This window comes from Gossypium hirsutum, chromosome D06, assembly GCF_007990345.1.
Source record: "Gossypium hirsutum isolate 1008001.06 chromosome D06, Gossypium_hirsutum_v2.1, whole genome shotgun sequence".
Classification (NCBI taxonomy): domain Eukaryota; kingdom Viridiplantae; phylum Streptophyta; class Magnoliopsida; order Malvales; family Malvaceae; genus Gossypium; species Gossypium hirsutum.
The window spans coordinates 64560046-64587951 of record NC_053442.1 but is presented as its reverse complement, the minus strand read 5'-3'; the positions used below and the strand labels follow the sequence as shown (position 1 = coordinate 64587951).

Below are 27906 nucleotides of genomic sequence, written 5' to 3'. Positions count from 1 at the left end.
TATGTGACTGATAAAATAATTAAATAATAATGACATGTGACTAGACCTGATCATAGGCCGGGCCACCTACTTAACCCGAAAAGTAGGAGGGTTTGAACAAAAATATAAACTAGATAAATGAGCTTGGGCAAAAAAGAAAGTCCATTTTCTAAACGGGTTGGGCATCATATAAACTTCTTTTGGTTGGTTGGGGCCCTGCTTGAATTTTTTTAAAAATAATTTGTTGTTATTTTGCTGTCATTTTACTATTATAGTGTTATTATTTTGTCGTCGTTATTTAGATATTATATAATTATTATTTTACTATTAACTTTGCTATTATTTTAGAGGCAGTTGCTTGTTAAATTATATTTATTTTGAGAAACATTTATTTTAATGTTTTTAGTGTATCTGATGTATTATATTTTAAAATATTTTATATATAAAAATAATATTATAAAAAACAATACGAGCGGGCCGGGCTCTAATTTTAGTGTTTTTATCTGGATTGGGTTTGGGCAAAATTTTAAGCTCATTTTTCGAGTTGAGCCGAGTCAGCCTAAAAAATAGGCCTAAAATTATTTTGAGGCCTGACCGGCCCATGATCATCTACATGTGACGTGTCATGTATACCTCATACTGACATACATAGACCAATTTTTAACAGTGAAAATAGATAAAATTTTATAATAAAAAGGACAAATTTACTCTTTAATTTAATATATAAATACTAATTCACCTATTTTTTTTTAATAAAACAGCAAAGGGAAAAATTTTTAACGTACTTAAATGAATACTACACGAAAATAGGAATTTGAATAGCAGAATTGGTGGTTCCAATCAAAGACAAAAACATCATACAGAGGAAGCAAACAAGGAACCCACCTTCCTTACACTTTACAAACACAGCCTTCTAAGTCCCAAGTAACTTTTTTTCTTCAGTCACAATGTTAATGGCTCTCTTCAATTTCAGAATCGGACGATCATCGGCAGAAAACGAATCCCCATCGCCGTCCCACTACCATGCAGCCGTTTTGCCACCCAAACTGCCGATTCAAAACTGCGTTGTTTCGCCATACTACCACCACCTGAGTGGACTCCACTGGCGTGACCGTCGGGTACTATACACGGCCTCCTTGTTGTTATTAGCCGCCTTGTTGTTCATCTTCTGGCCTTCCGATCCCGAAGTTAAGATCGCACGGTTGCACGTAAACCACATGCAAGTTCACACAGCTCCGATCGTAGCAGTGGATATATCTTTGGTGATGACTTTGAAAGTGAGGAATTGGGATGTGTATTCAATGGATATCACCAGGTTCGAGGTGGCGGTAGGGTACAGAGGGAAGACACTGGGGCACGTGACATCGGAGCACGGTCACGTGAGGGCGAGGGGTTCGTCGTACGTGGAGGCAGTGCTTGAGCTTAACGGGGTTGAGGTGTTTTCCGACGTCGTTTATATGCTGGAAGATTTGGCTAGAGGGACTGTTCCCTTTGATACTGTTACGCAAGTTGTGGGCTGGCTTGGCTTTTCATTCGTTAAATTCCCTTTGAAGGTAAATAACGATAAAATGCTTTATCTTTTTAATTTGGTATATTTTCTTTCTTAGGACCCTTAATTTGATTTTATTCGAATTAATAGATGGAATAACTATAGAAAAAATTATTAAGTTAATGGAAGAACTTTTATAAGAATTCTTATTATTGGCCTATTTTGGCTCGATTAAGCGAAGCCAACTATATTATTTTGATCTTCTGATTAACTATATTTTTGCATTCTACCTAATTTTTTAAGGTGAATTCAATTTGTTGTGAATGTTTGACAGGCAAAAATATTATGTGAAATTGTGATAAATAGAACCAATCAAGCTATCATCCGTCAAAATTGTTACCATCCAGGTAAGGATGTATTTCGACATAAAGTTTATTTTATTTTATTAGATCGTAGTCTTTTTATATTCATCGTATCTGAATATGTATCAAACATAAATGTCATAAATACAATTTTTTCAAAAGAAAAAGTGATGAGTTGGAGCATCTATTAAAACACAATATGTGTAGTTGTTTACAGAGCTTCATGCCCAAAAATCTATGTTACTCTTACTGTTTGATCTTTATGAAGTATTCATATTTGATACATATAGATAAGGATGTTAAATGTAATTTTTAAAGGACTCTTTAAATTGAAAATATTTATGATTCGGCATATAACCATGCCCAAAACTCATGACCAAATCGGAGAAACATATCCAGAAATAGTGTTCTACCACCTGATTTTGCTAACTTGAGGGTTTTATATATTCAGAAATGGACTTGGAAACAGTAGGTGGATATCCGAAATGAACTCGAATGTGGACCGGATTGGATTTGCATTGGAACAGTGCTGTGGAAGCTGAAAGGTTCATCAGTGTTGCAGAGCTGTAAATATTGAAAGCGTGTTTGAATACATACATATACATATATAAATGATTTTGATGCAATGATGAATGTTTATAAATTGGATTTTTCCTATAATTTTATGGGTATTTAATAGTAAAATGAATCCCATTTATACCAAAAGTTACATAGTTCAATCAAAGGATTATTACCATTTCAATCACAAATGCCAAATGGATTGAATTCTTCTAAGTAATTATGTTGAGTCAGTCCCACATAGGCTGGTGAATAAGATGAGAACCCTTGCACATGTTATAAAAGGAGAGAGAATGCGCAAGGTGAAGGCATCTTTGCGCTTGGGGCAATGACGCAGCTAATGAGGTTCTAACCGAGGCGCGTCTATTGCTGGTTGAAAACTATTTCCAAACCCCCTCTTAGACCTGGGTTCAGCCTTGGCCTTCGAGAATTTCTGGAAGGGCTCCCTTCGGGGTAAAGCCCTACAATTTCTAGTTTCAGAGGTTTCTTATTTTCTTCAAGTATATGAATCATGAATAAATGTTTCTTGCCGCACGAGATTATATGGCGATTTTCTTAGATGCTTGTCTTTGTAGGTTCTTAGGCGATGTGGGAATCATTTAGCAATAGAAAGCTTTCATATCTGGACTTAAACCAAGCACAATTCCTAGTTCTGCTCTGTTGCTTAGATTTCGATTTCTACTAAATGTCAGCTGTCATCGAGTCTAATACTTCGTAATTCAATCGATCGATACTTGTTTTTTCGGTTTGGTTGTTCAGTTCTTTTTGGTGCATTGTCAAAGAAGAAACGTCTAATAAAAGTTGTAGAAGAATAACGCACCTTTCTAAGTTGGGGATTGTCAGCGGGCTCTCGATAGCAGGAAAAAGCTTTCATCCTACAGTGGTGCGTTCAACGATGATGCCCCATTTTGAATCCATCTTGAGAAAACTGTAAGAGGTGACATTGTGAGTCTTAAGAATCAAAAGAATAGACCGTATTAGTAAGATCTTGGCTTGTAGTTTGCTTGCCTATTTGTAACTTTTAACAGAGAGCAATTGTGAGCTGTTATGCTTTTGTACAATCGCAGCTCCACTTATCAGGCTATTATTAGCTCCTGAGATGATGCGAAGGCAAAGAGTCCAGTGGGGGGTCTGCATTCCCAAAATTGGTGCTCTAAGGAGTCTTGGTTGAGAGGCTGTAGGAGTGTTTGAATAGAAGAATGCAAATCCTTGATCCTATTGATCACGTTCAAAGGATTGGGGTCAATTTTCCCGAAAATGAGTTCATTTCTAGCCTTCCAGATAATTCAGAGGGTGCATCCTACAACAGAATAGAAAGTCTTGATGTCATTTGATTGAAGCCAACGAAGGAGCCTAGCTGAAACAAAAACAATTCGACTTATGTTTTAGTAATCGGTTTTCCAGCAATAAAAAGTATTCGATTTAACACACAAACACCTCTACTTCAGTTACATATTTTAATTAAAGTTAAAATATGCTATAAGTTTCTATGTACTTCGTAAATTTGGAATTTAGTCATTATATTTTCATTTTTACAATTTTAGTCTATCTACTTTTCAAATTTCAAAATTCAAGTTTAGAAACCAAGAATGGTTATCCCTTGATTTTGAGTTTAGATTTTTGGAGAATTTTGATAAGTAAATTGATTTAGTTCAGTTATTAAGTGTTCTTGTTATATATGTGAGGTTTTGGGTTCGAATTTTATCTCTTGAAATTTTGCTACTTTTGGTTAAACCCTTATCTTTGGACATGTGGATTATAAGTTAAATTCAGTTAATTAACTATAAGGATGAGCCAATTGGTTCAATGGTTAAGTTTCTATGTATTTTTTTGATCTTGTGTTTGAATTACAGTGAAAATAATAAGGAATGTTTTATTTTTGAATTTCTTTGTGAGTTAGTTTTAGTTGGTTAATTAAACTTCCTAGAAACCTTCTAGGTTGGTGGCATTGTTTTGTTTTGTTTTTAAATTTCCATTTTCTGTTTCTACCATTCCTCCGTTATTTCTTTATTTTTCTTCGTTTTGATTCTTCTCTTCAAACTACCTTCCTTTTTTGCTCTGTTATGCCAAATTGATTCAGTACGAGGTCGGACTTCTCCTTTCTAGTTTAATTTATTACCGATAAGTTCGATTTAAAGTTTGTGTCGAACGTTCTTCAACGTAACTTCAATCTCGGACGTTAATCTTAGTATTTTGAGGGTGAATATGTTGTCTAATTTGTCGTTGTAATGTCGTTTTTGTAACACCCCCTAACCCTAAACCATTGCCGGAACAGGGTTACGAGGCATTACTAGACATATCAACAATTCATGGATAATTCATAATAAAATATCAGTCGTAATATAATTGTATAACTAAGTCCCTATAATAAACTTTCGAAGTTTCAAACATGAATTAAAAGGGAAATGAAACTCGTTCGAGTACTTCAAAATTTTTTTTTTAATTTCGGCAGCATTTCTGCTTGTTTTTACATAAAACCCCCTGCAATTAAAACCATATCATTTCCAATCACAACCAATTCAACCAATTCATTTCACATTCTCAATTCCTATTCTAAATACCTTCTAATCGACTTAATCAACATAATATCAATTCAAATTTAACATTATACTAAATTAAATAAAAATAGATAAACTTCTTTCATTATAATTCATAAACTTATAATACTAACATTTTTAACCATTTATATTAAAACGTAATAACCTTTATACACATCCTATGTACATGCCACATTACCAAAAGAAAATATACATCACCAAAAGTTTGCTGAAGTCGGGTCTGGCTTTAGATGCTGGTTCAGTACTTGACTTCTACAACCTGCGCACGGAAACAACCGTACGCTGAGTATGCATATACTCAGTGATATCACTATAATTCAATTTATAATTAAATACATTAAATCACACACATACTTTTCATTACAATTATCACTACAAATAAACAATTCAATCTTTTAATATTATCAATTATATATATATACCATTCTTATTTCTTTATTTCAAATTTCACTTTTCACATATACTATATCATTCGAAATTAGTTTTATCAGTAAATTTATTTCATTTATCCCTATTAACTTGACTCAGACTCGGCGGATACACGGATTTCAACCAAACACACCAGTAAACAGTAATCAGTAACGGTAGCAGTAACAGTAACAATGACAGTATTCAACACACAAAGTGCTAAATCTATAACAGTAACAGTAACAGTATTCAACACACAAAGTGCCGAATCGGTAACAGTAATAGTAGTCGGCACATAAGTGCCTGATCAGTAAGCCGGAAAATACCCCATACTCTTCCATATCCTACAGCATGCCAACTATATCCGACTAGCCCGACTAGTTAATAGGGTATTTAATTCACTTTTCAGTACAATTTTTTTCATCTTAGTTCAGTATCAATTATAAATTCCTTATTTCAATCAGCTTCACAGTATTACAGTAATTTATTACTCCAGTAATTTCACAATTCAATGCAATATACATAACAATATTCAGTATTTTCACAATTCACTCAGTAATCAAAACAATATCCAGCATTCCATAATTCAGTTCAGTATCAGTTTCAATTTCAATACTACATTATAAATTCATCATTTATTAAACACTTACCTTAAAATACTTACCACACATAATTAGCAAATTAAACACTTAATAATAATAAAGTTTGAATTATAGTGATACAAACCGTGATTCTCGTGTCTATTCCTCGTCCACTTTTTCTTTTCCTTAACTCGTAGATGCCTCGGGTGCGATATTAGCTACGAAAAAAATTAAGATAATTTTCATAATTATTAGCACAACACAATTTAATAGCTGAATTTTTTATCTAACTTTTTCTTTAATTTCAATTTAATCCTAACTAAACCTATATATTTTTCTTTCTCAATTCATACCTTCTTGCTACTCAATTTCTTGCCAAACTCATTTTTAACTATCTAATTTTGTTCATATTTTCATAATTTCGAATTTATTTCAATTTAATCCCAAAAACTCAAAACTTATAGTTTAGTTTACAATTCAATCCTTTATTCAATTCTAATCAAAATTTCTATCAAATTCATCCCTAATTTAACATTTATTCAACATGAACCATGATTAATAATCTATAAACTTCCAAAACCTCAACTTATTTTTAACAAAACTTTGTTTTAAAACTTCTAAAACATCTAAATTAAAAGAAAAGGACTTGATTGACTTACCAAATTAAACTCTAAGCTTTAAAAACCCTATTTTCCCTTTTTCTTTTTCTTTCTTTCTTTCTCCCCTGTTTCGTCTCTTTCTCTGTTTCTTTTTCTGTTCTTCTTTTGTTTCTTTATAATTCATTTACTTTATTTTTATTTGTTAGCTTAATTCATTTTATTATTATATTATATTATTTTTTTATTCTAAATATCTATTAAATATTTAATTATATATTCACATTTGTACACCATCAATACCATACAATTGTCACAATTTGATTTGTTTATCAATAAAAATCTCATAATATAATTATTTTATTTATTAATATCTTTTACTTAAATTTTAAGTAAATAATAATTATAATACAAGTGTATATATATATTATTACACTTGTACCATCTTATCACCATACATTTGTCTTAATTCTAATTTATTCCATAATATAATAGTACAATTAATATAAATTACAATTTAAATAAATAATAATAATTATTATTATTATAATTATATACATATAATATTTATATATAACTTAAATAAAATCTTGGATTTAATGCATATATGCCGCCTCTTTCCATGTAAATGGCTTAATTGACATTTTAATCCTTTTTACTTTCTTTTAATTTATAATTAGACTTTCACTCTTTATTTGATTTGATCCTTTTTCCTAATTATTCTTAATTAGACTAAATTCACCTAATTAATACCTAATTAATCACTCAACTAAACTCATAATTACTTCTAATAATTATTTATGACTCAGTTTACTAAGACGGAGGCCCGATAACACACACTTTTCTAGTGCCCACGGATTTTGGGTCGTTACAGTTTTAGGGACAGGAATTCACCCTTGTCACTTTTGCATCAAATCTGTATCAGGTGGGTATCAAAATCCTCTTTTTCTTTGAATTTTAGTCATCAGAAAATGAGACTGTCGAAGCCACACGGCTGTGTGCTAGGCCGTGTGGGCCCTACAACCGTGAGTCAGATTATGTGATAGGCCGTGTAACTCACTGTTCACAAAATTGTAGGCACACGGGTGTGTGCACAAACCGTGTGTGGTTGTGTGTCGTACAGGGTTCACACAGGACAATGACATGGGCGTGTGTGTCTAGGCCATGTAACTCACTGTTTGCGAATTAGGACCATACAGGCAAGTGACACAAGCGTGTGTCAGGTCGTGTGGAGTCACACAGGTCAGCTTTCCAGGCCGTGTGAAACCACACGGGCGTGTGGACCAATAATTGGAATATTTCCCTTGGGCTATAAGCGTCATTCGAAACGAACGTAGACCTACTGTAGGGTCCATATGATCAGAATTAGACTATATAACTTGATATCATATGGTCTGATGATGAACAACTTGTGATTTGTACGTATGTCTACTATACCGAACCTAAGTAAGTAAGATATGTCAAAACGTAATGTGCTCTTGTCTAATGTATGCTAATGATCCATGTATGATTTGTATTCTGTTAAGTTTGTTGATACGTCTTTACGTTACTTTGTTGCTTAATAACATGTGACATCCGAATATGTTTAATTGATTGGTATTGATTTTGATTTATAATCATGCATGAGACTTCAAGGCAAATATGATATTATTGGTTTTCAATCTATCAAAAAAAAAAGTATACATTTCCACCTTCAAAATTGAAATCAAACTTCATAGGAAATTAAGCTAAAAAAAATTTAACATCATAAATACTATCCAACATTTCAAATCTGGAATTTGAATGTTAAATATTACTCTTTTTTTTAAGTTTTTTATTTACGTATTTTAAGTATATTGATTAAATTTAAGTTAACATTTTAGTCTAATGGAGAAGCAAGAATTCTAAATTTATTCTGGAAAATATAATTTTGTTTTATTCTATATGTGTGTATATATATGGTTAAATACATCAAGTATCTTTAAATTATGATTTAGATTTTAAATTAATCTTAAAATTTCAAAATATTTCAATTAAATATTTAAAATATCAATATTATATCGATAAGGTCATTTTATTAGCTTAGTGGGGTGTTAAATGTCAAATCGAATTTGACATGGAGCATCTTTAAAACAACTTGATCAAAAATTAGCGCATGTATACAAGAGTGAAGCCAAAAAAATATTTTTTTGGGGGGGGGAAATTAAAATTAAAATTTTAATAATTTATGTTTTTATAATTTTTAAAGGTTTAAATCAAATTTTTATCATTTTTAGGAAGGTCAAAGTGTAATTTTACCTTTACTAATTTAAAATTTTAAACTTTTTAAAGGGAAAATGGTCAATTTTACATTTTATGGGGGTCGAGATACGCCATTGCATGTACGCCTATAGTATGGACAAGTTGGATCAAACGTACTGTTAAAACAATGTCATTAAAAATTAAGAGAAATCTTTTTTTTTCCTTTTCCAATACGTTAAATCCAAATTGTTTATACAATAAGTACATATGTGTTTAAAATTTGATTAACATATTTTAAATATGTTCTACATCATATCCGATCTAACATTTAAAGTCCAAGATTAAATTAACCAAAAGATCTTATTCATATGATATTAATGTTCTATTGACTCAATTAAAATATTTTAAGAATTGAACATTAATTCAAAAATTTCGTCACAGTTTTGAAAAATCTAGTGTAATTAAACCACAACATACATCCTAACCTATGTATTCATCAAGTTTTATTTAGTGTTTTGAGGATGGAAATAACATAAATGAAGGAAAACGAAAAAGAAAAAGAAAAGAAGATGTTTTTCCTTTTTGTGTGTGTGTGTTTTTGTCGAGATTTTCGTGTTTTTAGTACTAAAGATTATTATAAGCTTTTATGATGTTAGAATTGTGTGACCCAAATTCTAAGAGATTGCTTGCAAGTCAAGTTAAACAAAAATATATTTTCTTTCTAGAAAATTTAGTATGTATTAGTATAATATATTTAGCATTTATTAGTATAGTTTATTTGACTTACTAATTTAGCCTATAAATAGGCTCCTTTACAATCTTAGAATTAAGAGACACCCATTAGATTAGAACTCATAACACATTCAGAGAATTTTGTGTTTACGTTTGAGGGTTCTTTGTTTTTTGGGTTTTCGGGGTTTAGTTTTTATCTCCATCTTTTTGTACTCTTCATTCTTTTGCCATTATAGTAAAATTATCTTTGCCCGTGGTTTTTTATCCTCTTTTGAGGGGTTTTTCTACGTTAAATTTGTGTGTTCATCTTCTCAATTTCTTCTACTATTTTTACTTGTTCGTTGCTTATTCGGGACGATCCTAACAAGTGGTATCAGAGCTAGTTTAACTTTCATAGATCAGCCCGGTCAGAGATGGCAGCAACAAGGTTTGAAATTGAGAAGTTCGATGGTGAGACAAATTTCAATCTGTGGCAAGTTCAGATGATGGCAATTCTAGCTCAAAATGGCTTGAAAAAGGTTGTTACAGGGAAAAAGCCTGAGAATCTAAATCAAACAGAATGGGAAGAGCTTGATGAAAAGGCCTTGTCTGCAATCCAGTTGTGCCTCGCGAATAGAGTATTGCAGGAGGTATTGATGGAGAAGACCTCATTCGCCTTGTGGAAAAGGTTAGAAACTCTTTATGCGACTAAGTCTCTGGCTAACCGTTTAGTGTTGAAACAACGTCTATTTACGTTTCGCATGAACGAAGGTGAGCTTCTTAAAGATCACATCAGTCAATTCATTACTCTTTTAAATGATTTAAAGAACGTTGAGGTTCATATTGACAATGAAGATCAAGCTATATTATTATTGTGCTCTTTACCCTCTTCATACAAGTCTTTCAGGGAGACCCTGATTTATGGCAGAGACAAACTCTTGTTCGAAGATGTGAAGGGTCATTTGTTGAGTAGAGACAAACTCGACAATGAGTTTGGTTTGAATAGCAAAGCAGATAGGCAAGCTTCCGTTTTGGTAGCATCAAAGAAACGAGACAAAAGGTGTCGCTATTGTAAAAAGTTAGGTCACGTCAAAGCAGATTGTTATAAACTGCGAAATAAAAAAGCTGCTGAGAGTAACGAGGAAGATGTAGCTGGTGCTAATTTGGTCGATGAAGGCGATGATGATTTCTTGTTAGTGTCAACGAGCGATAATTCCAAGCTTACGTCTGAGTGGATCCTACATTCAGAATGTTCTTTCCACATGTGTCCTAATAGAGAATGGTTCTCCACATACAGTTCAGTTGAAGGTGGAGTTGTGCACATGGGAAACGATTCATATAGTAAAATAATCGGTATTGGTACTGTTAAAATTAGGATACACGATGGGACGATTAGGACACTCTCAGATGTCAGGTATGTACCTGATTTACGAAAGAATCTCATCTCCTTGAGTATTTTAGACTTGAAAGGATGCAGAATCAACATCGAGTCGAGCGACATTAAAGTATCTCGTGGAGCTCTCGTTTTGTTAAAAGGTAAAAGAACCAGCAGTCTTTATATTCTGGAAGGTTCTACAGTGACCGGTGAAATCAGACGTCCCTCGTCCATTACGGAGTCAAAGTCAACTCATTTGAAGCGGAGGCAACTTGGTCATAGGAGGGAAAAAGGTATGACCGTTTCGTTGAAGAGAGGTTCTCTTTTGGATGCAGGTTTTGAAAAGTTAGGGCACTGTATTCGTGAAAATCAGACCCGGGTTAGTTTTGATTTGGCAGTGCACAAGTCGAAGGCTAGAAGTCTTCCAGCTTCTAAGCATAGATTCGACTCAGTTAATTCCCTGCATAGTTCAAGATAGGCCCGTGGCGGGTTTTGGCAAAGATGGCATTGAAAGAATTCGTGTCAAGGTGGAGATTGTTAGAATTGTGTGACCCAAATTCTAAGAGATTGCTTGCAAGTCAAGTTAAACAAAAATATATTTTCTTTCTAGAAGATTTAGTATTTATTAGTATAATATATTTAGCATTTATTAGTATAGTTTATTTGACTTACTAATTTAGCCTATAAATAGGCTCCTTTACAATCTTAGAATTAAGAGACACCCATTAGATTAGAACTCATAACACATTCAGAGAATTTTGTGTTTACGTTTGAGGGTTCTTTGTTTTTCGGGTTTTCGGGGTTTAGTTTTTATCTCCATCTTTTTGTACTCTTCATTCTTTTGCCATTATAGTAAAATTATCTTTGCCCGTGGTTTTTTATATTCTTTTGAGGGGTTTTTCCACGTTAAATTTGTGTGTTCATCTTCTCAATTTCTTCTACTATTTTTACTTGTTCGTTGCTTATTCGGGACGATCCTAACATATGATTTTTTACAAATTATGATTTTTTCATTCAAATTTAAAATTATGTCTACATTTACGTTTTTTTTTCTTTTTCTTTTTAAAGAATAATCTACGTATTTTTTCAAATGATGTACTTACAAGTATATTTAATTATAGGTTAAGTTGAAATGTAGATGAAAATTGATGCTTAATCCTAATCCTGAAGTTGGGGCAGCCTTACCTAACTTGATGACCTTATTTTATCATTCTCATTTTATAATATAATAAAAATTACTTTTATATTAATATTTAAATAATTTATTATTTAATATGAATTCATACTGACATAAGACCAAAAGGGAGATACTGTAGCAGATTACTCGAGAAATAATGGATTTAGCAGAATAAAATGGAGCGAACTCTTTACAAGGTCCTTACTAGAAAGAGAGGAGGAGATGCTTCGTAGATTGGAGGATAGAGTGAGTAGCACGAAGTTAGTTCCTGGGGTGGAGGATCAACTTTGTTGGGTACACGATAGTAATGGGGAATTTAATGTAAGGAAGTGTTTTGAATTATTGATAACAGATGGAGGGGATGATATAAATTTTGCTTTTGACAAAATATGGAAATTAAAGGTACCACCGAGAGTGCAAAGCTTTCTTTGGATGCTCACTATTGATAGAATTCCTACAAAGGAATTTCTTCTCAAAAGAGGGGTGAAACTTCAAAACATCTCGGTCGGTTGCCCATGGTGTGAAAGGGTTCCGGAGAGAGCAGACCATTTTTTCTTCAAATGCAAATTTATTGAAGGATTCTGGTATAAAATTTTCAATTGGTGGGAGGCTGAATGGGAGACGGTAGAAGGATTTGCTGAATTCTATTCATTGTGTTATAATATGAAATTGGTTGGAATTTGGAAAAGCTTATGGTTGATATCAGTTCGGAAGCCTGCTGGATGGTTAGCAAGAAATGGACTTCTCTTTGAAAGAAAGATTATGACCATGGAAAATTTGATTTTTCAATCAAAGATGAGGGCATTGTTGTGGATAAGGTTTGTCTACGATGATTTATTGATGCAGGAGAGCTCCTGGTGGATTTGTCTGAACAGGTGATGATGGTCACTAAACTAATTATAAATACGACAAAAGCAAATGCACCTATCAAACAATAGTATAGCTATGGTGAGTAGGATGTATATGTGGGATAGCAAATGAGGATAGTGCAGGTTGTGGAGGTATTTTGAGAGATACAGAGGGTGTTGCAAGAGCTCTATTTTCAAGTCCTATTGCAGCAAATGATGTTGATTCGACAGAGGTAGGAGTGGTGCTTTTAGCATTGGAAGTATTTATATCTTTAGAATGGAAGATAAATGACTCACTGTTTGTAGAAATTGGTTCTAAAGTGGTGTTCAACTAGTGTGTAAACAAGTTGATGAGACCATGGTCACTACAATCAACATTTGTAGATATTGAGAGGAAAATTGAGAAGGTAGGTAGTGTTGTATTTTCGATGGAAGAAAAGAAAGGAAATGAAATGGCTTCAACCTTGGCGATAGCAGGTATAAATCGTGGAAACATGTTTAAAGCTTAGTGGTGAGCATTAGATTTGATATCAAATGTCGGTTATCAATTATAGAAAATGTTACATTATAGGACATTGTAAATTTGAACTGTTGAATGTTGTTCTTGTTGTATTTACAAAAGATCAGTTCGAATGAAGGGGAAAAAAATATTATAAGCTTTTATGATTTTTTTTTACAAATTATGAATTTTTTATTCAAATTTAAAATGATTTCTACATTTACGTATTTTTTTAAGAATAATTTAAATATTTTTTCAAATAATGTACTTACAAGTATATTTATTTATAGAATATGGATGAAAATTGATGCGTAATCCTAATCCTAAAGTTGGGGCAGCCTTACGTGACTTGATGACCTTATTTTATCACTCACATATTATAATATAATAAAAATTACTTTTATATTAATATTTAAATAATTTATTATTTAATTTGAATTCATACTGACCTAAGGTCAATAAAATGGTGCTTGACCCGAGTTAGTCATCCAATCCATAGACAAGGGTTGATTTGAATCTCGTTTTGCTCTTTAGAAGTTTCACTGTTTTTAAGATTCTCTTGTGCTGGTCCAAGTCTACGGGGGAGTTATCGTTTTCGAAGGTACCATCGTTGAATATGGCATAAACTGAACCAAAGAATTGGTGATGCTGTGTATATTGAAATGAATGCAATTACTGCTGAAATTATTTAATTTCATAAGTATATCTTATTTTATTATATATATATCACTATATTCTATATACATTTGTCATCTTAATAAAAATTAATTTAAAACTAATTAATTAATAATAATTACTATTAGATTGTTTTTAAAGCGAAATAAGAAGCTTCCATGGAAAATATCAATAACAAAGTCGGAAAAAAGTAAACCATGTAAGCAATGAGTGAACCCTTATGAACGAGTTTCTTGGAAGTAGGAGGGGTTTCTTCCATGAAACTAGGCCACCCACCAAGTCTGTGGAGAGATTCTTGACCCGGTTTTGGCTGTGGTCCTCGCAGACAAAGAAGCCTTAGTCGTATTTTTGCATCTAGATGGTATCAAGATTTTAAACTAATTGTTGAATGTGACTGTAGTTTGGTGATAATTGATTGGCTAAAGGATCCGACGAAAGCTCCCATGAACGTAAAAGATTTTGTGGTATCATGTGTCTGGTTCAGCTAATAGAGATGGGAGATTAAGCACTTGCCGAGAAGCGGAAATGGGACAGACTTGCTAAAGCTGGAACCTATAGAACAGAACATCAGCATTGCTGTCGTTTAATCTAGTTTTAATTTGGGTGTACTGTCTTTATCAATATAACCTGAATTTCAAAATTCAAATGCATTCTATCCTTGAATTTGTCCCGTTTGTTTTTGATTTTTTTTTTGTTAACATGGTAGCAACCATTGTTAAAGTGGATTTCCAGCATCACAATGCTTATCTTAAGAGCAGCTGACAACCATGTCTTCAAAATAATTGTCAACGATAAAAAAATTTAGTCAAATAACTTAATTTGAGAATTAAATTCATTTTTCCTAAATGGACTTAACATTTTTCCCAAAATGTTATTTGAAATAATAACATTACAAAATTAGAAAGATCAAATTATGTTAAATTAAATTATCAAGATTAAATTCTAAATTTCAACATTTCCTAGTTGACAATTGTGAATAATAATTTTATCTATCAGAATAAAAGTCTACATTTCCCACCTGCAAACGAAACATTCACAGGAAAACTACAATCAGCTGGCATAATAAATAATAATTTGATATGTCAAATAGTAGTATATTTAATTATTTCAATTTCTTTGTATCTATGTATTTTAAGAATTATATTTCATGTTTACACACATTTTTCCAAATCAAACTTTTTTCTTTCCGGGTAAATTGACTTTTTAAGTAAAAAATGTAGTCTAATGAAGGCAGCAAGAAATCCAGATTTATTCAGGAAAATATTACTCAATACAATTTTTAACAAATTTTAAAATAGAAATTTATTTATACAATTTTTAATATTAATTAAATAATTTTATTAAACCCCGGCGTAAGTGAGATTATTACTAGTTATATTAATATTCTATCACAGGTTAGAAATAAGAGGCTTCCATTGAAAATATCAATAATAAAGTTGAGTGGACCCAAAACAAAAAGTATCCTATTTAAGTGATGAGTGGACCCTTGTGAGTGAATTTCTTGGAAGCATGAAGAGTTCTTCCTTTTTCTTTTAGCATATAAAGCACAAGGGGTTGCAGCATTGGCTACAAATGCATAAAGTGCTGAGATGGAGTCGAAAGGGTTGACGATGGTGCTTATAGTGTTATCATTGGGAGCTGGGTTGTGTGATGGTTGCTTAGAGGACGAAAGATTGGCTCTCTTCCAACTCAAACCTTTCTTCCATTTCATTGATCACAGGGTTCAATATCTAAATTATGATGACTCGGTGGAGGAAAAAGAAAGTTCATCAGATTGTTGTGAGTGGGAAAGGGTTGTGTGCAATCCGACTAGTGGACGAATCACTCATCTTTCTCTTGATGTTCCATATGTAGAAACCTCCTATGATTTAGTTGATATTGTTGAGTACAACTACATGGGGAGTCAGGAGGAGAACTATTGGTATCTCAACGCCTCTTTGTTTCTTCCTTTTGAGGAATTACAAAATCTTTCTTTACGTGGAAATTCCGTAGCCGGTTGCATTGTCAATCAAGGTTTATTACCTTCCACCTTTATTATGAAGATTTAATTATTGATTTATTTTCATTATATTGTATTCCATAAAAAAAAACTCGACTACGTATTCACAGTCAAAATAAAGTTTATTATTATATTAATTTATAATTTTTATAAGAATTAAATTGAAAAATTAACATTTTTAAGAGCCAAGACCTTGTCTCCCTGATATCGCCCCTGATCTTAAGTTATTGTATTTTCTTATTTTTTGTAGGTTTTGAAAGGTTCTCATCAAGATTGAACAAGTTGGAGATTCTTGACTTAAGTGAAAACTATTTCAACAATAGCATTTTGACATCCTTAAGTGGACTTTCATCACTCAATTCGTTAAACCTAGCAAACAATAAATTCACAGGATCAAATTCTACTTACGGTAAGGCTAACCTTTAATTATATATGAAGCAGCCATTCCAAATTTAAAGAAGCTCCATCAAGTTTTGGTAATATTGTTGGCAGGTATTAAGATATTATCAAAGCTGAACAATTTGGAGAGTTTGGATTTATCTTTCAACAATTTAGGAAATAACATTCTACAACAATTAAATAGTTTTACCTCTTTAAAATCATTGCGTTTGCAGAATTGTGGATTAAAAGGAATTGTTGATATGTATTGGAACCCACCATTGTTTGAAAAGTCAAATGGGGTGGGCACCGAAAGTAGAAAGTAATATTGGTTGGCAAGTTGGGTTAAAAGTTGGCATGGGGTAATTGCAATTTTGGTCCCTAATTGTATAGGGACATTGCAAGTTGATCCTTGAACCTCAACTATAAATAGGCCTAACCATTGCTTACTTTCTTCATTCCATAATAGCCATTCTCTACTTAAGGCATTATTCTCTCTCTCTATTTGTAAATTTCACTTGTAATTTTTGGAGTGAAATATATTTGGTAGTGCCCGAGGACGTAGGCAAAATTTGCTGAACCTCGTTAAAATTCTGGTGTTCTTTATTATTTGTTTTGCATATATTGTGAATGTGATTGTAGTGATTTATTGTGCTATTAAATTACGATAGAGGGATATTCTAGCTAGGAAAGACTTGGTATTTAAGTGATCTTCGTGATCTACCTCTCTTTCCTGGGAATTGAACTTAGTGTGATTTTTCAGTACAATAATTTTACTCTTTCACACGCTTCCGCGCAACAATTGGTACCAGAGTCAGGTTCGTACTTAGGGAATACGACCGTTTACGGTACTATTCACGTATATAGAACTATTCACGTATACGGCACTATTCACGTATACGGTACTGTTCACGTATACAGTAGTTGGGATTGAGGAGAAAAATGGCAGCAGCATCGTCATCAGCAAGGACTACTGTGACAAATGCAAAATTTGAAGTAGAGAAATTTGACGGTACCAATAATTTTGGTATGTGGTAATGTGAGATCCTGGATGTCTTATGTCAGCAAGAGCTAGATATAGCCCTTGAAGAAAAACCTGACAAGATGGATGACAAGGACTGGGCCAAGATCAATAGACAGACGTGTGGTACAATCCGCCTATGTTTGGCCAAAGAGCAGAAGTACTCTGTCATGAGGGAGACATCAGCGAAGAAGTTATGGGATACACTGGAAGAAAAGTTTCTAACGAAAAGTCTTGAAAATAGGCTTTATATGAAAAAGAAACTTTATCGATTCACGTATGCACCCGGTATGTCGATGAATGACCATGTGAACTCATTCAATAAAATTTTAGCAGACTTGCTAAATTTGGATGAGAAATTTGAAGATGAAGACAAGGCATTATTGTTGTTGAATTCCCTTCCTGATGAATATGATCATCTTACCACCACATTGCTTCATGGGAAGGACACGATCACATTTGATGCAGTCTGTAGTGCGTTGTATAGATCTGAGACTCGAAAGAAAGATAAAAGAGATCACAGAGATACAACCGCAGAAGTCTTAATAGTAAGAGGTCGTTCACACAGCAGCAAATCTGGTAGAAGGGGAAAGTCCAAAGGGAGACCCGCCAAAGATGAATGTGCCTTTTGCCGTGAAAAAGGGCATTGGAAAAAGAATTGTCCTAAGCTACAAAAGGGCAAGGCTATTTCTAATGCATGTGTAGCGGAGCATGATGAGGAGTCAGACTTTAGCTTGGTTGGCATGGCAATGGCATGTCAAACGGATGAGTGGATTTTGGATTCAGGATGTACTTACCATATGTGTCCTAATAAGGACTGGTTTTCTAGTCTTAAAGAGCAAGAAGGTGGAATTGTTCTTATGGGCAATGATAGTGCTTGTAAGACAATGGGAGTGGGTACAGTCCAATTGAAGAATCACGACGGCTCAATCCAAGTCTTGACAGATGTTCGCTACGTACCTAGCCTGAAGAAAAATCTCATCTCATTAGGTGCCCTAGAATCTAAAGGGCTCACAATCACTTTGAGAGATGGATTACTAAAAGTAGTAGCTGGGCAACTGACGGTGATGAAAGGCACAAGAAGAAATAACTTGTATTTTTTAAATGGAAGTACAGTTATTGGATCAACATCAACAGTTTCTACAAAAGATGTAGATTCAGAGGTTACCAGATTATGGCATATGCGATTAGGACATGCTGGTGAAAAAGCTTTGCAGACATTGGTGAAGCAAGGCTTATTGAAAGGTGCAAATTCTTGCAAAATGGAATTCTGTGAACATTGTGTTCTGGGCAAGCAGAAGAGGGTAAAATTTGGTCCAGCAATTCACAATACGAAAGGAATTCTGGACTACGTTCACAGTGATGTGTGGGGACCTACCAAAGTAGCTTCTTTGGGAGGTATGCACTATTTTGTTACTTTTGTTGATGATTATTCAAGAAAAGTATGGGTGTATCTAATGAAAAGAAAAAGTGAAGTTTTGGATGCATTTCTGAAATGGAAGAAGATGGTGGAGACTCAGACTGGTCGAAAGGTCAAAAGACTTCGATCAGATAATGGTACTGAGTACAAAAATGATCCATTTCTACAAGTATGCCAAGATGAGGGCATTGTGCGACACTTCACTGTTCGGGATACACCACAGCAAAATGGGGTGGCAGAACGAATGAATCGAACTATACTGGAGAAAGTTCGATGTATGTTGTCCAATGCTGGATTGGGCAAAGAATTTTGGGCTGAGGCAGTTACATATGCGTGCCATCTAATTAACCGTTTGCCATCAGCTGCAATAAATGGAAAAACTCCTATGGAGATGTGGACTGGTAAATCTGCTACTGATTATGATTCTTTGCATGTATTTGGTTCCACTGCATATTATCATGTAAAAGAATCTAAGTTAGACCCAAGAGCAAAAAAAGCATTATTCTTGGGTATAACTGATGGAGTAAAAGGATATCGTCTCTGGTGTCCTGATACAAGGAAGATTGTTTTCAGTAGAGATGTGACTTTTGATGAATCAACCATGTTGAAGTACAATGATTCACAAAAGGATGACAAAACCAGTAGTACTTTGCAGCAGGTGGAGCTTGAAAAGGTTAACGATGATCCAGCTAATATTGAAGGGACAAATGATGAAGAGGTTCCTACCCAAGAACCTCTACGGCAACAAGATTCAATTGCATATAGAAGGCCAAGAAGAGAGATTCGTAAGCCTGCTCGCTTTGATGATATAGTGGCCTATGCACTTCCAATTACAGATGATGATGTTCCTTCTACTTACACAGAAGTAATAAGTAACCCTGATGGTGTAAAGTGGAAGCAAGCAATGAATGAAGAAATGCAGTCTCTTCATAAAAATAAGACATGGGAGTTGGTGACACTACCCAAGGGAAAGAAGGCAATTGGATGCAAATGGGTATATGCAAAGAAGGAAGGATTTCCTGATAAAAATGAAATTCGATACAAAGCTAGATTAGTAGCAAAGGGTTACGCTTAGAAAGAAGGAATAGACTACAATGAAGTGTTTTCTCCAGTTGTGAAGCATTCGTCTATTCGGATTTTGCTAGCCTTGGTTGCGCAATATGATCTTGAACTAGTTCAGCTTGATGAGAAGACCGCGTTTTTACACGGTGATTTGGAAGAGGAAATCTATATGACTCAGCCAGATGGATTCAAGGTTGCTGGAAAAGAAAATTGGGTTTGCAAACTGACAAAGTCGCTTTATGGATTGAAGCAATCTCCGAGGCAGTGGTACAAGCGATTTGATCAGTTCATGAAAGGGCAAAGGTACACAAGAAGTAAATTTGATCATTGCGTGTATTTTCAGAAGCTACAAGAAGGAACTTTCATATACTTGCTCTTATATGTTGATGATATGCTAATAGCATCTAAGAGCAAAGTTGAGATTGAAAGATTGAAGACTCAACTCAATCTCGAGTTTGAGATGAAAGATCTAGGAGAAGCTAAAAAGATTCTCGGCATGGAAATATGAAGAGATAGAGCTCATGATAGAGTTAGCTTGTCTCAGAAGCAGTATTTGAAAAAGGTACTACAGCAGTTTGGCATGAACGAGCAGACAAAACCTGTAAGTACCCCGTTGGCTTCTCATTTCAAGCTTTCTGCACAACTATCTCCTTCGACGAATACGAAACGAGAATACATGTTGCAAGTTCCGTATTCTAATGCAGTGGGTAGCTTGATGTATGCAATGGTGTGTACAAGACCCGACATTTCACAGGCAGTTAGTATAGTGAGCAGGTATATGCATAATCCTGGAAAAGGACATTGGCAAGCTGTGAAATGGATTCTACGGTATATTCAGAAGACCGTGGATGTTGGATTACTGTTCAAGCAGGATAATACACTTGGTAAAGGTGTTATTGGGTACGTTGATTCTGATTATGCCGGTGATTTGGACAAGCGAAGATCAACCACCGGTTATGTGTTTACACTTGCTGGAGGACCAATAAGTTGAAAGTCTACACTACAGTCTACAGTTGCATTGTCAACCACAGAAGCCGAGTACATGGCTGTAACAGAGGCTGTAAAGGAGGCTATTTGGTTATAAGGTATGGCTAAAACCTTGGGGTTGGTTCAGGAGCATATTAACGTGTATTGTGATAGTCAAAGTGCTATTCATTTAGCAAAGAATCAAGTCTATCATGCACGTACAAAACATATCGACGTACGATTCCATTTTGTGCGGGAAATTATTGAAGAGGGGAAAATTTGTCTTCAGAAGATCAAGACTGCAGATAATCCCGCAGATATGATGACCAAGGTGGTAACAGCAACCACGTTCGAACATTGTTTGAACTTGATTAATATCCTGGAAGTTTAACAGTTGAAGAAGGCACTATCAACTATTGTTGTCAAAAGCAGAAAGAATTGTGTGAAGATAAGATTATCGTAATCAAATCTTCAAGGTGGAGATTATTGGAACCCACCATTGTTTGAAAAGTCAAATGGGGTGGGCACCGAAAGTAGAAAGTAATATTGGTTGGCAAGTTGGGTTAAAAGTTGGCATGGGATAATTGCAATTTTGGTCCCTAATTGTATAGGGACATTGCAAGTTGATCCTTGAACCTCAACTATAAATAGGCCTAACCATTGCTTACTTTCTTCATCCCATAATTGCCATTCTCTACTTAAGGCATTATTCTCTCTCTCTATTTGTAAATTTCACTTGTAATTTTTGGAGTGAAATATATTTGGTAGTGCCCGAGGACGTAGGCAAAATTTGCTGAACCTCGTTAAAATTCAGGTGTTCTTTATTATTTGTTTTTCATATTTTGTGAATGTGATTGTAGTGATTTATTGTGCTATTAAATTACGATAGAGGGATATTCTGGCTAGGAAAGACTTGGTATTCAAGTGATCTTCGTGATCTACCTCTCTTTCCTGGGAATTGAACTTAGTGTGATTTTTCAGTACAATAATTTTACTCTTTCACACGCTTCCGCGCAACAATATGCGAGGTAAGTTTTCTTTTTGAATACCATGCTTAATTTGATTAAAATATATATACAATGCTTATTAGTTAGTTATTTTTTTATAGGGGTAAAGTAGCATTTAGTCTTTTAACTTGGAAATTTTGTTTTGGTCCTTGATTTTTTTTTTGGTCCACTTAGTTTTGGGGGTTTTTTACCTAATTAGGATAGAAAAAAAAATTTACTAAAATAGTATGTCAGAAAAAAAATTACCAAAATGGGTTACTTTTTCATTGGAGCCTATTTGGTAGGCGCCAATGAATAAAATAATAATAATAAAATTTTAATAAAATATAATTTTATATTTTTTAATATTTTTTTGAAAAAAATACGGGTCAAAAATACGGGTCGGGTCGGGTGGCGCCTCTCAAGTAGGCGCCAATGGGTGTCAGCCCCCCCTGCATGCTGCTGCTGCTGCTAGTGAATTGTCCCTTCATAAGCTTTTATTTTTGCTATAAGTAATAGCAAATGGTCCCAAAATCAGTCCACACGGTAGAGAAAAAAAAGAGAGAAAGGAGAAGAAGAGAAGGAGAAGAAGAAGAAGAAAGAAAGAAAAAAGGTAATGTATTTTTTTAATAAATAATTTTGTTTATAATTTAAAAGGTTTATAGTTTGTGAAATTTTTAGGATATATTTTAGAAAATATTGTGAATTTTTTATTAATTATTAATTATAAATTATCTATATTTAGTGTTTATAGTTTAGATTAGAATTTTGTATGAATATTTTAAATTTTTTGTATGAATATTATAATTTTTTTATGAATATTGTAATGTTGTATGAATATTGTAATTATTTTATAATTAAATTTGTATTTATAGTTTTGGATTAGTAATTTTTTGTATGAATATTGTAATTTTGTATGAATATTATAAATTTTTTGTATGAATACTGTAATATTATAGTTTTGTATGAATATTGCAATTTTTTTGTACGAATATTGTAATTTTGTAATTTTGTATGAATATTATATTTTTTTGTATGAATATTGTAATATTATAATTTTGTATGAATATTGTAATATTATAATTTTGTATGAATATTGCATTTTTTTTGTATGAATATTGTAATATTGTAATTTTGTATGAATATTACAATTTTTTTATGAATATTGTAATGTTGTATGAATATTGGAATATTATAATTTTGTATGAATATTGCAATTTTTTTGTATGAATATTGTAATATTGTAATTTTGTATGAATATTGTAATGTGGGGATATATTGTAATATTGTAATTTTTTGTATGAATATTGTAATTATTTTATAATTAATTTGTTAGTAATTTGGGAAAAATTCACAATATTTTGTGTTTGTAATTATTTAAAATGTAATTTATTAGTAATTTAGGATTAAGCTATAAGTTGTTGTGTTTAGTTTAGTATTTGGTGAGTTTAACATATAAAGTTTATAATAAAATTAAAAATCATTTCATTAAAAGTTTAATTATAAAAAAAATTAAAAATCATTTTATTAAAAGTTTAATTATAACTGACTTTTTTAATCATATAGTTGTTGTTAACTCATTTAATTTTTATATAATGTAACTTTTATATAAATAAATTTTATTTGATTTTGTATTTATTTAACAGTAATTATTGATTTTTTGAAACAAATTAGCTGGATTCAATTTTTTTATTGCAGATTTGCAGGAAATGGGTTCTCTAATTAATAATAATAATCACATATCAAGTACTATTAATGAGATGGTAATAAAATTTGTTTTTGATATTCATGTTATTTGTTGAATTAAATTATATTGTATTAACTATTTTGCTAATTTAATAATGTCAGGGTCCGTACCGCGCATTGAGGGGCCATGTTAATAGTGTAGGGTTTCAGCCAGATGAACGCCTAATACCATACTTAGAGTTAGCCGGGTTCGGATCAGCGGTATTGATTCGGACTTTTGAACTGCGATACGACTTGATTTCCGCTTTAGTCGAGCGATGGCATCCGGAGACCCACACATTTCATCTGCCGTGCGGAGAGTGTACCGTCACTCTAGAGGATGTTGCAGTACAGCTCGGGCTTCCCATAGACGGGAATGCAGTCACGGGCGTAAGTTCAATCTCTAGGCTGGCTACCCTTTGCAATGAATTACTTGGACGCTCGCCAAGTCAGGGGAAATTTACCAGTTTGAGATTTTCATGGCTACATGCCAATTTTGAGCATTTGCCAAGTACTGCTAATGAATGGAAGGTGATGCAGGCTGTTCGAGCTTACGTTATGCACCTTATAGGGGGTGTACTCATGCCGGATGCAAACGGCAGTAAGGTCCACTTGATATACTTACCCTTATTATCCAATTTGCATAACACTCGTTCAAACAGTTGGGGGTCTGCAGTTTTAGCCATGCTGTATCGCGAACTTTGTCGGACAACAGCTCCTTCTGCGGTTGACATGGGCGGATGCCTCATACTGCTGCAGTCATGGGCACTTTACCGGATGCCATTCTTGGCATCCATTAGTCATCAATCATATGTATTTCCACTCGTTAATAGGTGATGAATTTTTACTCATTATAATAATTAGTTGACTTTTTCTATATTATATTATTCTAACATTTTTGTTTTCGTAGGTGGAGTAGTAATCCGAGTATCGGAAAGTCATAGACGGTTCCGATATATCGTCTAATGATTGAGAATCATGCTGGAGAGGGGTAAATTTTTCGAATATAAACTTAATTTTATTATTTTATCTCACTCAACCCGCGTTAATATAACAACGTTATTAACTGTGCAGTTCATTTGGATGCCGTATTCTACTCCAGAAATTATGGCAGTTATCCCATCATCTGCCCATGTCCACTAAAACCTATGGTGCATTAGCGCACCCATTATCAATTTTAACGTAGTGGAGTGGTATCATGGCAATCGAGTACTCCGGCAGTTCGGTTGCATACAGTATATCCCAACACTGCCAGTACAATTGGGGGAGATCCATGGGATGAACAAGAAGGGTAGGTATGGAGATAATTGGGAAGAAGTGCACGAAGAATACATTACGATATGGAACAACCGGTTCGGGAGGGTACCTCAGATGGATCGTGCTCCGAATTTGCAGCCCTCGTTAGAGTATATGCAGTGGTACTGTGAGACAGGGAAACCATTTCTGTTTGGTGGGCGGTCGATTGTAGTCCCTTTGTATACGACACGAATTACGCAACCCCTTCGAGATCTGCATCATGCACCGGAGCCAGAGCCAGAGCCAGAGCCGGAGCCAAAGCCAGATCCAGAACCACATTCTAGGGATAGTTCTTATCATCCAGAATTAGGGGGCGATGACTATTTCGTGGCCTCGTATCCACCTCAGTACTCCGCTCCTTCCGGCCAATATCCACCGTCGTACTCCTCTCCTCCCGGATCAAGTTCATCGATGGCATTTCAGACATATGATTATTCATCTATGTTTCACACACCCCGACATACTGTCGAGGAGAATGTTGATAATCGTAATCGCCCACAACGTGAGCGTCGAGCTCCACAAAAATATACCCCTAGAACCACACCATCAAACCATCAATTTTAGGGGTTTTTGTAATAAACAACCGCATATTTATGTAATGATAGTTCTTATCTAAATAAAATTAAAATGGTTTAAAAATGTCTCCATAACTGCAACAAATTGTAGACAATTTTGTGATTCAAACCATGTTTATGTAATGAAGTACATATCAATTTCTACTCGATTGAGACGATTGTCCAACATGGTAGTTTCGAAGAGGGCATTTACTCTGATTATGACCGGGTAATCTGCATACGCCACACAAATTGCCGTCAGATTTCTCCCTAATGTCCATTTCGTTATGGATTCTGGATGATTGCGGACGACCTTTCAGGTTTCTACGCAACCTTATGTCTGGGACTAGCTCGAAGGTCGCTGGAGGTACCTCCCAAGTAGATAGGTCAGGAAGCACGGGGAACTCGTTTTCCCATACACGCAACGTGCGTTCGATGGTGTACACTTCATCGATAAATTGTTCTACATTGAGCCCAACTTTAGCACAAGCTGCCACGACGTGTGCACATGGAAAATGAAGTGTTTGAAACCTTCTGCAATCGCACCGTCTATTTCGGAGATCAACTCCGTAGGAGCTAGGTGGTATACTGGGTCGATGACCGATGGTCTCTGTAACTCGAAACGTTTCATTATGTCGTGAATATACTTCTACTGTCATTGACCTCGCCATTCGACGGTTTACAATCATTGCATCCCTAATGCCTTCGACAAAGACATGGCCCGCCTCCATCTGGTTCACTTGTTGGTGACCCATTCTTGGCATCAAGGTAGCCAACCTGAAGAACGTTGCCGAGAAGACAAATGAAATTGGAAGATGCCGTGTTTTTAATAACACAGCGTTGATCCCATCCACTAAGTTTGTAGTCATTTGACCATAACGAAAGCCCTCGTCAAAACTTTGAGCCCATTGCCACGGCTCCATGGTACCCAGCCACTGCCGAAAAGATGTGTTGGTTTGACCCTCCATGTCACTCTCAAGCCGGGCCATTTTTTGGCGAAAAATATGTGGCTCTAGCTCGTACGCTGCATATGTATTAAAAAAATTTAAGTTACAGTATTGCTCTAAAACATTAAAACTTATATTTAAAAGATAAGGTAATTCTTTACCCATTCTCACAACTTGTCTCTTCCAGTCTGCATTCTTATAATCTCACTGGAAGTTAGCCGCGATGTGCCGGATGCAGTAAACAGATCGCCATGGTACACCAGAACGCCTAATAGCTGCAATTAATCCTTTTCCTCTATCGGAAATGATGCAAATATTATCATTGCTAATCACATACCTCCGCAGGTTGGTAAGAAAGAACTCCCACGATTCCATGTTCTCCTTATCGACGATGGCAAATGCTATCGAGAGTACGTTCCTGTTGCCGTCTTGAGCAACCGCAAGAAGTAAGATCTGTGTGTATTTTCCATATAGCCAGGTTCCATCTACTTGCACAAATGGTTTGCAGTGGGGAAATGCGTGCACACATTGATCAAAAGTCCAGAACATCCGATGGAAAATTCTTTTTCTCGATTGTAGTTGGTCATTTGGACCGTCATAAGATCGTGCCTGCAACTCAATTACAGTCCCCGGCACGTGTTCCCTCATGGCGGCTATCCATCCCTGTAATTCATTGTACGATGCATCGAAATCTCCGTACAATTGCTCCATTGCCATCTGTTTAGCTATCCATGCCTTCCGGTATGATACTCGATACTGGAATCGTGCTTGTATTTCAGCAATCAGTACCGAAACTTTAATGGTCGGCATGTCTTTCACCATTGGCATGATGCATGTACAGATAGTTTTGGAGTCAAGTTTTCGATGATCTTCTGTCATACGTGTTGAAGTGCATGTGTGGGGCTCCACAAATGTTCGTATTTCCCACATCTGCGACTTCTGCATAAATGCAGCTCGTACCCGCCAATTGCAGCCTTCTGCCGACCTCCAACACTCTCCAATATATAATGTTGGTTTAGACTCGATGACTTTGTAATCTACTGATATATTCATGCTATACCGCTTAATTGCAAACATACATTCTTCCTTACTTTCAAATCTCTGGCCCACGCGCAACTCATCTGGATCAGAATATACGCCCATTCGGTAACCATGTGGTATTTTAGGGTACTCCAGAAACTCAGCTGCCCGTGCCGCATCGGGGTCTATCCGAGACATGTGTGCCCCAGGATTATTGTGTATCGCAATACGATGAATCTGGTTTCCGACTGAAGACGCATTAACATTTCCATCCTCATTCACCCCTTCGTCGTCAATATCATCCGGGACCTCGTCTGCGTCGGGATCACTCTCACTATCCACTTCGTAATCAACAGGATCACTACTATAGTGTACATCATCACCAAACACATCAGTCTCGGCTGCAGCATTAAGATCAATATTTATCCCATGTATAGGTGATTGACTATCAACATACGATACCGGAACCACCATACACGGCGCTTCAACTCCATCT

General features: G+C 34.6%; 2 protein-coding genes and 1 non-coding gene across 3 annotated transcripts; all 3 read left to right on the top strand.

The window, feature by feature from the left end:
- The first annotated feature begins 799 nt into the window (after positions 1-799).
- LOC107923221 (uncharacterized) lies at positions 800-3025 on the top strand. The gene is made up of 3 exons (XM_016853436.2): positions 800-1532; positions 1803-1875; positions 2282-3025. Exons 1-3 carry the CDS (start codon positions 927-929, stop codon positions 2317-2319), a joined length of 717 nt encoding a protein of 238 aa, XP_016708925.1. The 5' UTR covers positions 800-926; the 3' UTR covers positions 2320-3025.
- LOC121218760 (U4 spliceosomal RNA) lies at positions 2699-2849 on the top strand. The gene has a single exon (XR_005915237.1). It is a non-coding gene; the product is annotated as a U4 spliceosomal RNA (small nuclear RNA).
- Positions 3026-15610: 12585 nt separating the features above from the next.
- Positions 15611-16683, top strand: LOC107923744 (putative receptor-like protein 8). The gene is made up of 2 exons (XM_016853910.2): positions 15611-16049; positions 16286-16683. Exons 1-2 carry the CDS (start codon positions 15626-15628, stop codon positions 16459-16461), a joined length of 600 nt encoding a protein of 199 aa, XP_016709399.1. The 5' UTR covers positions 15611-15625; the 3' UTR covers positions 16462-16683.
- Positions 16684-27906: the final 11223 nt, after the last annotated feature.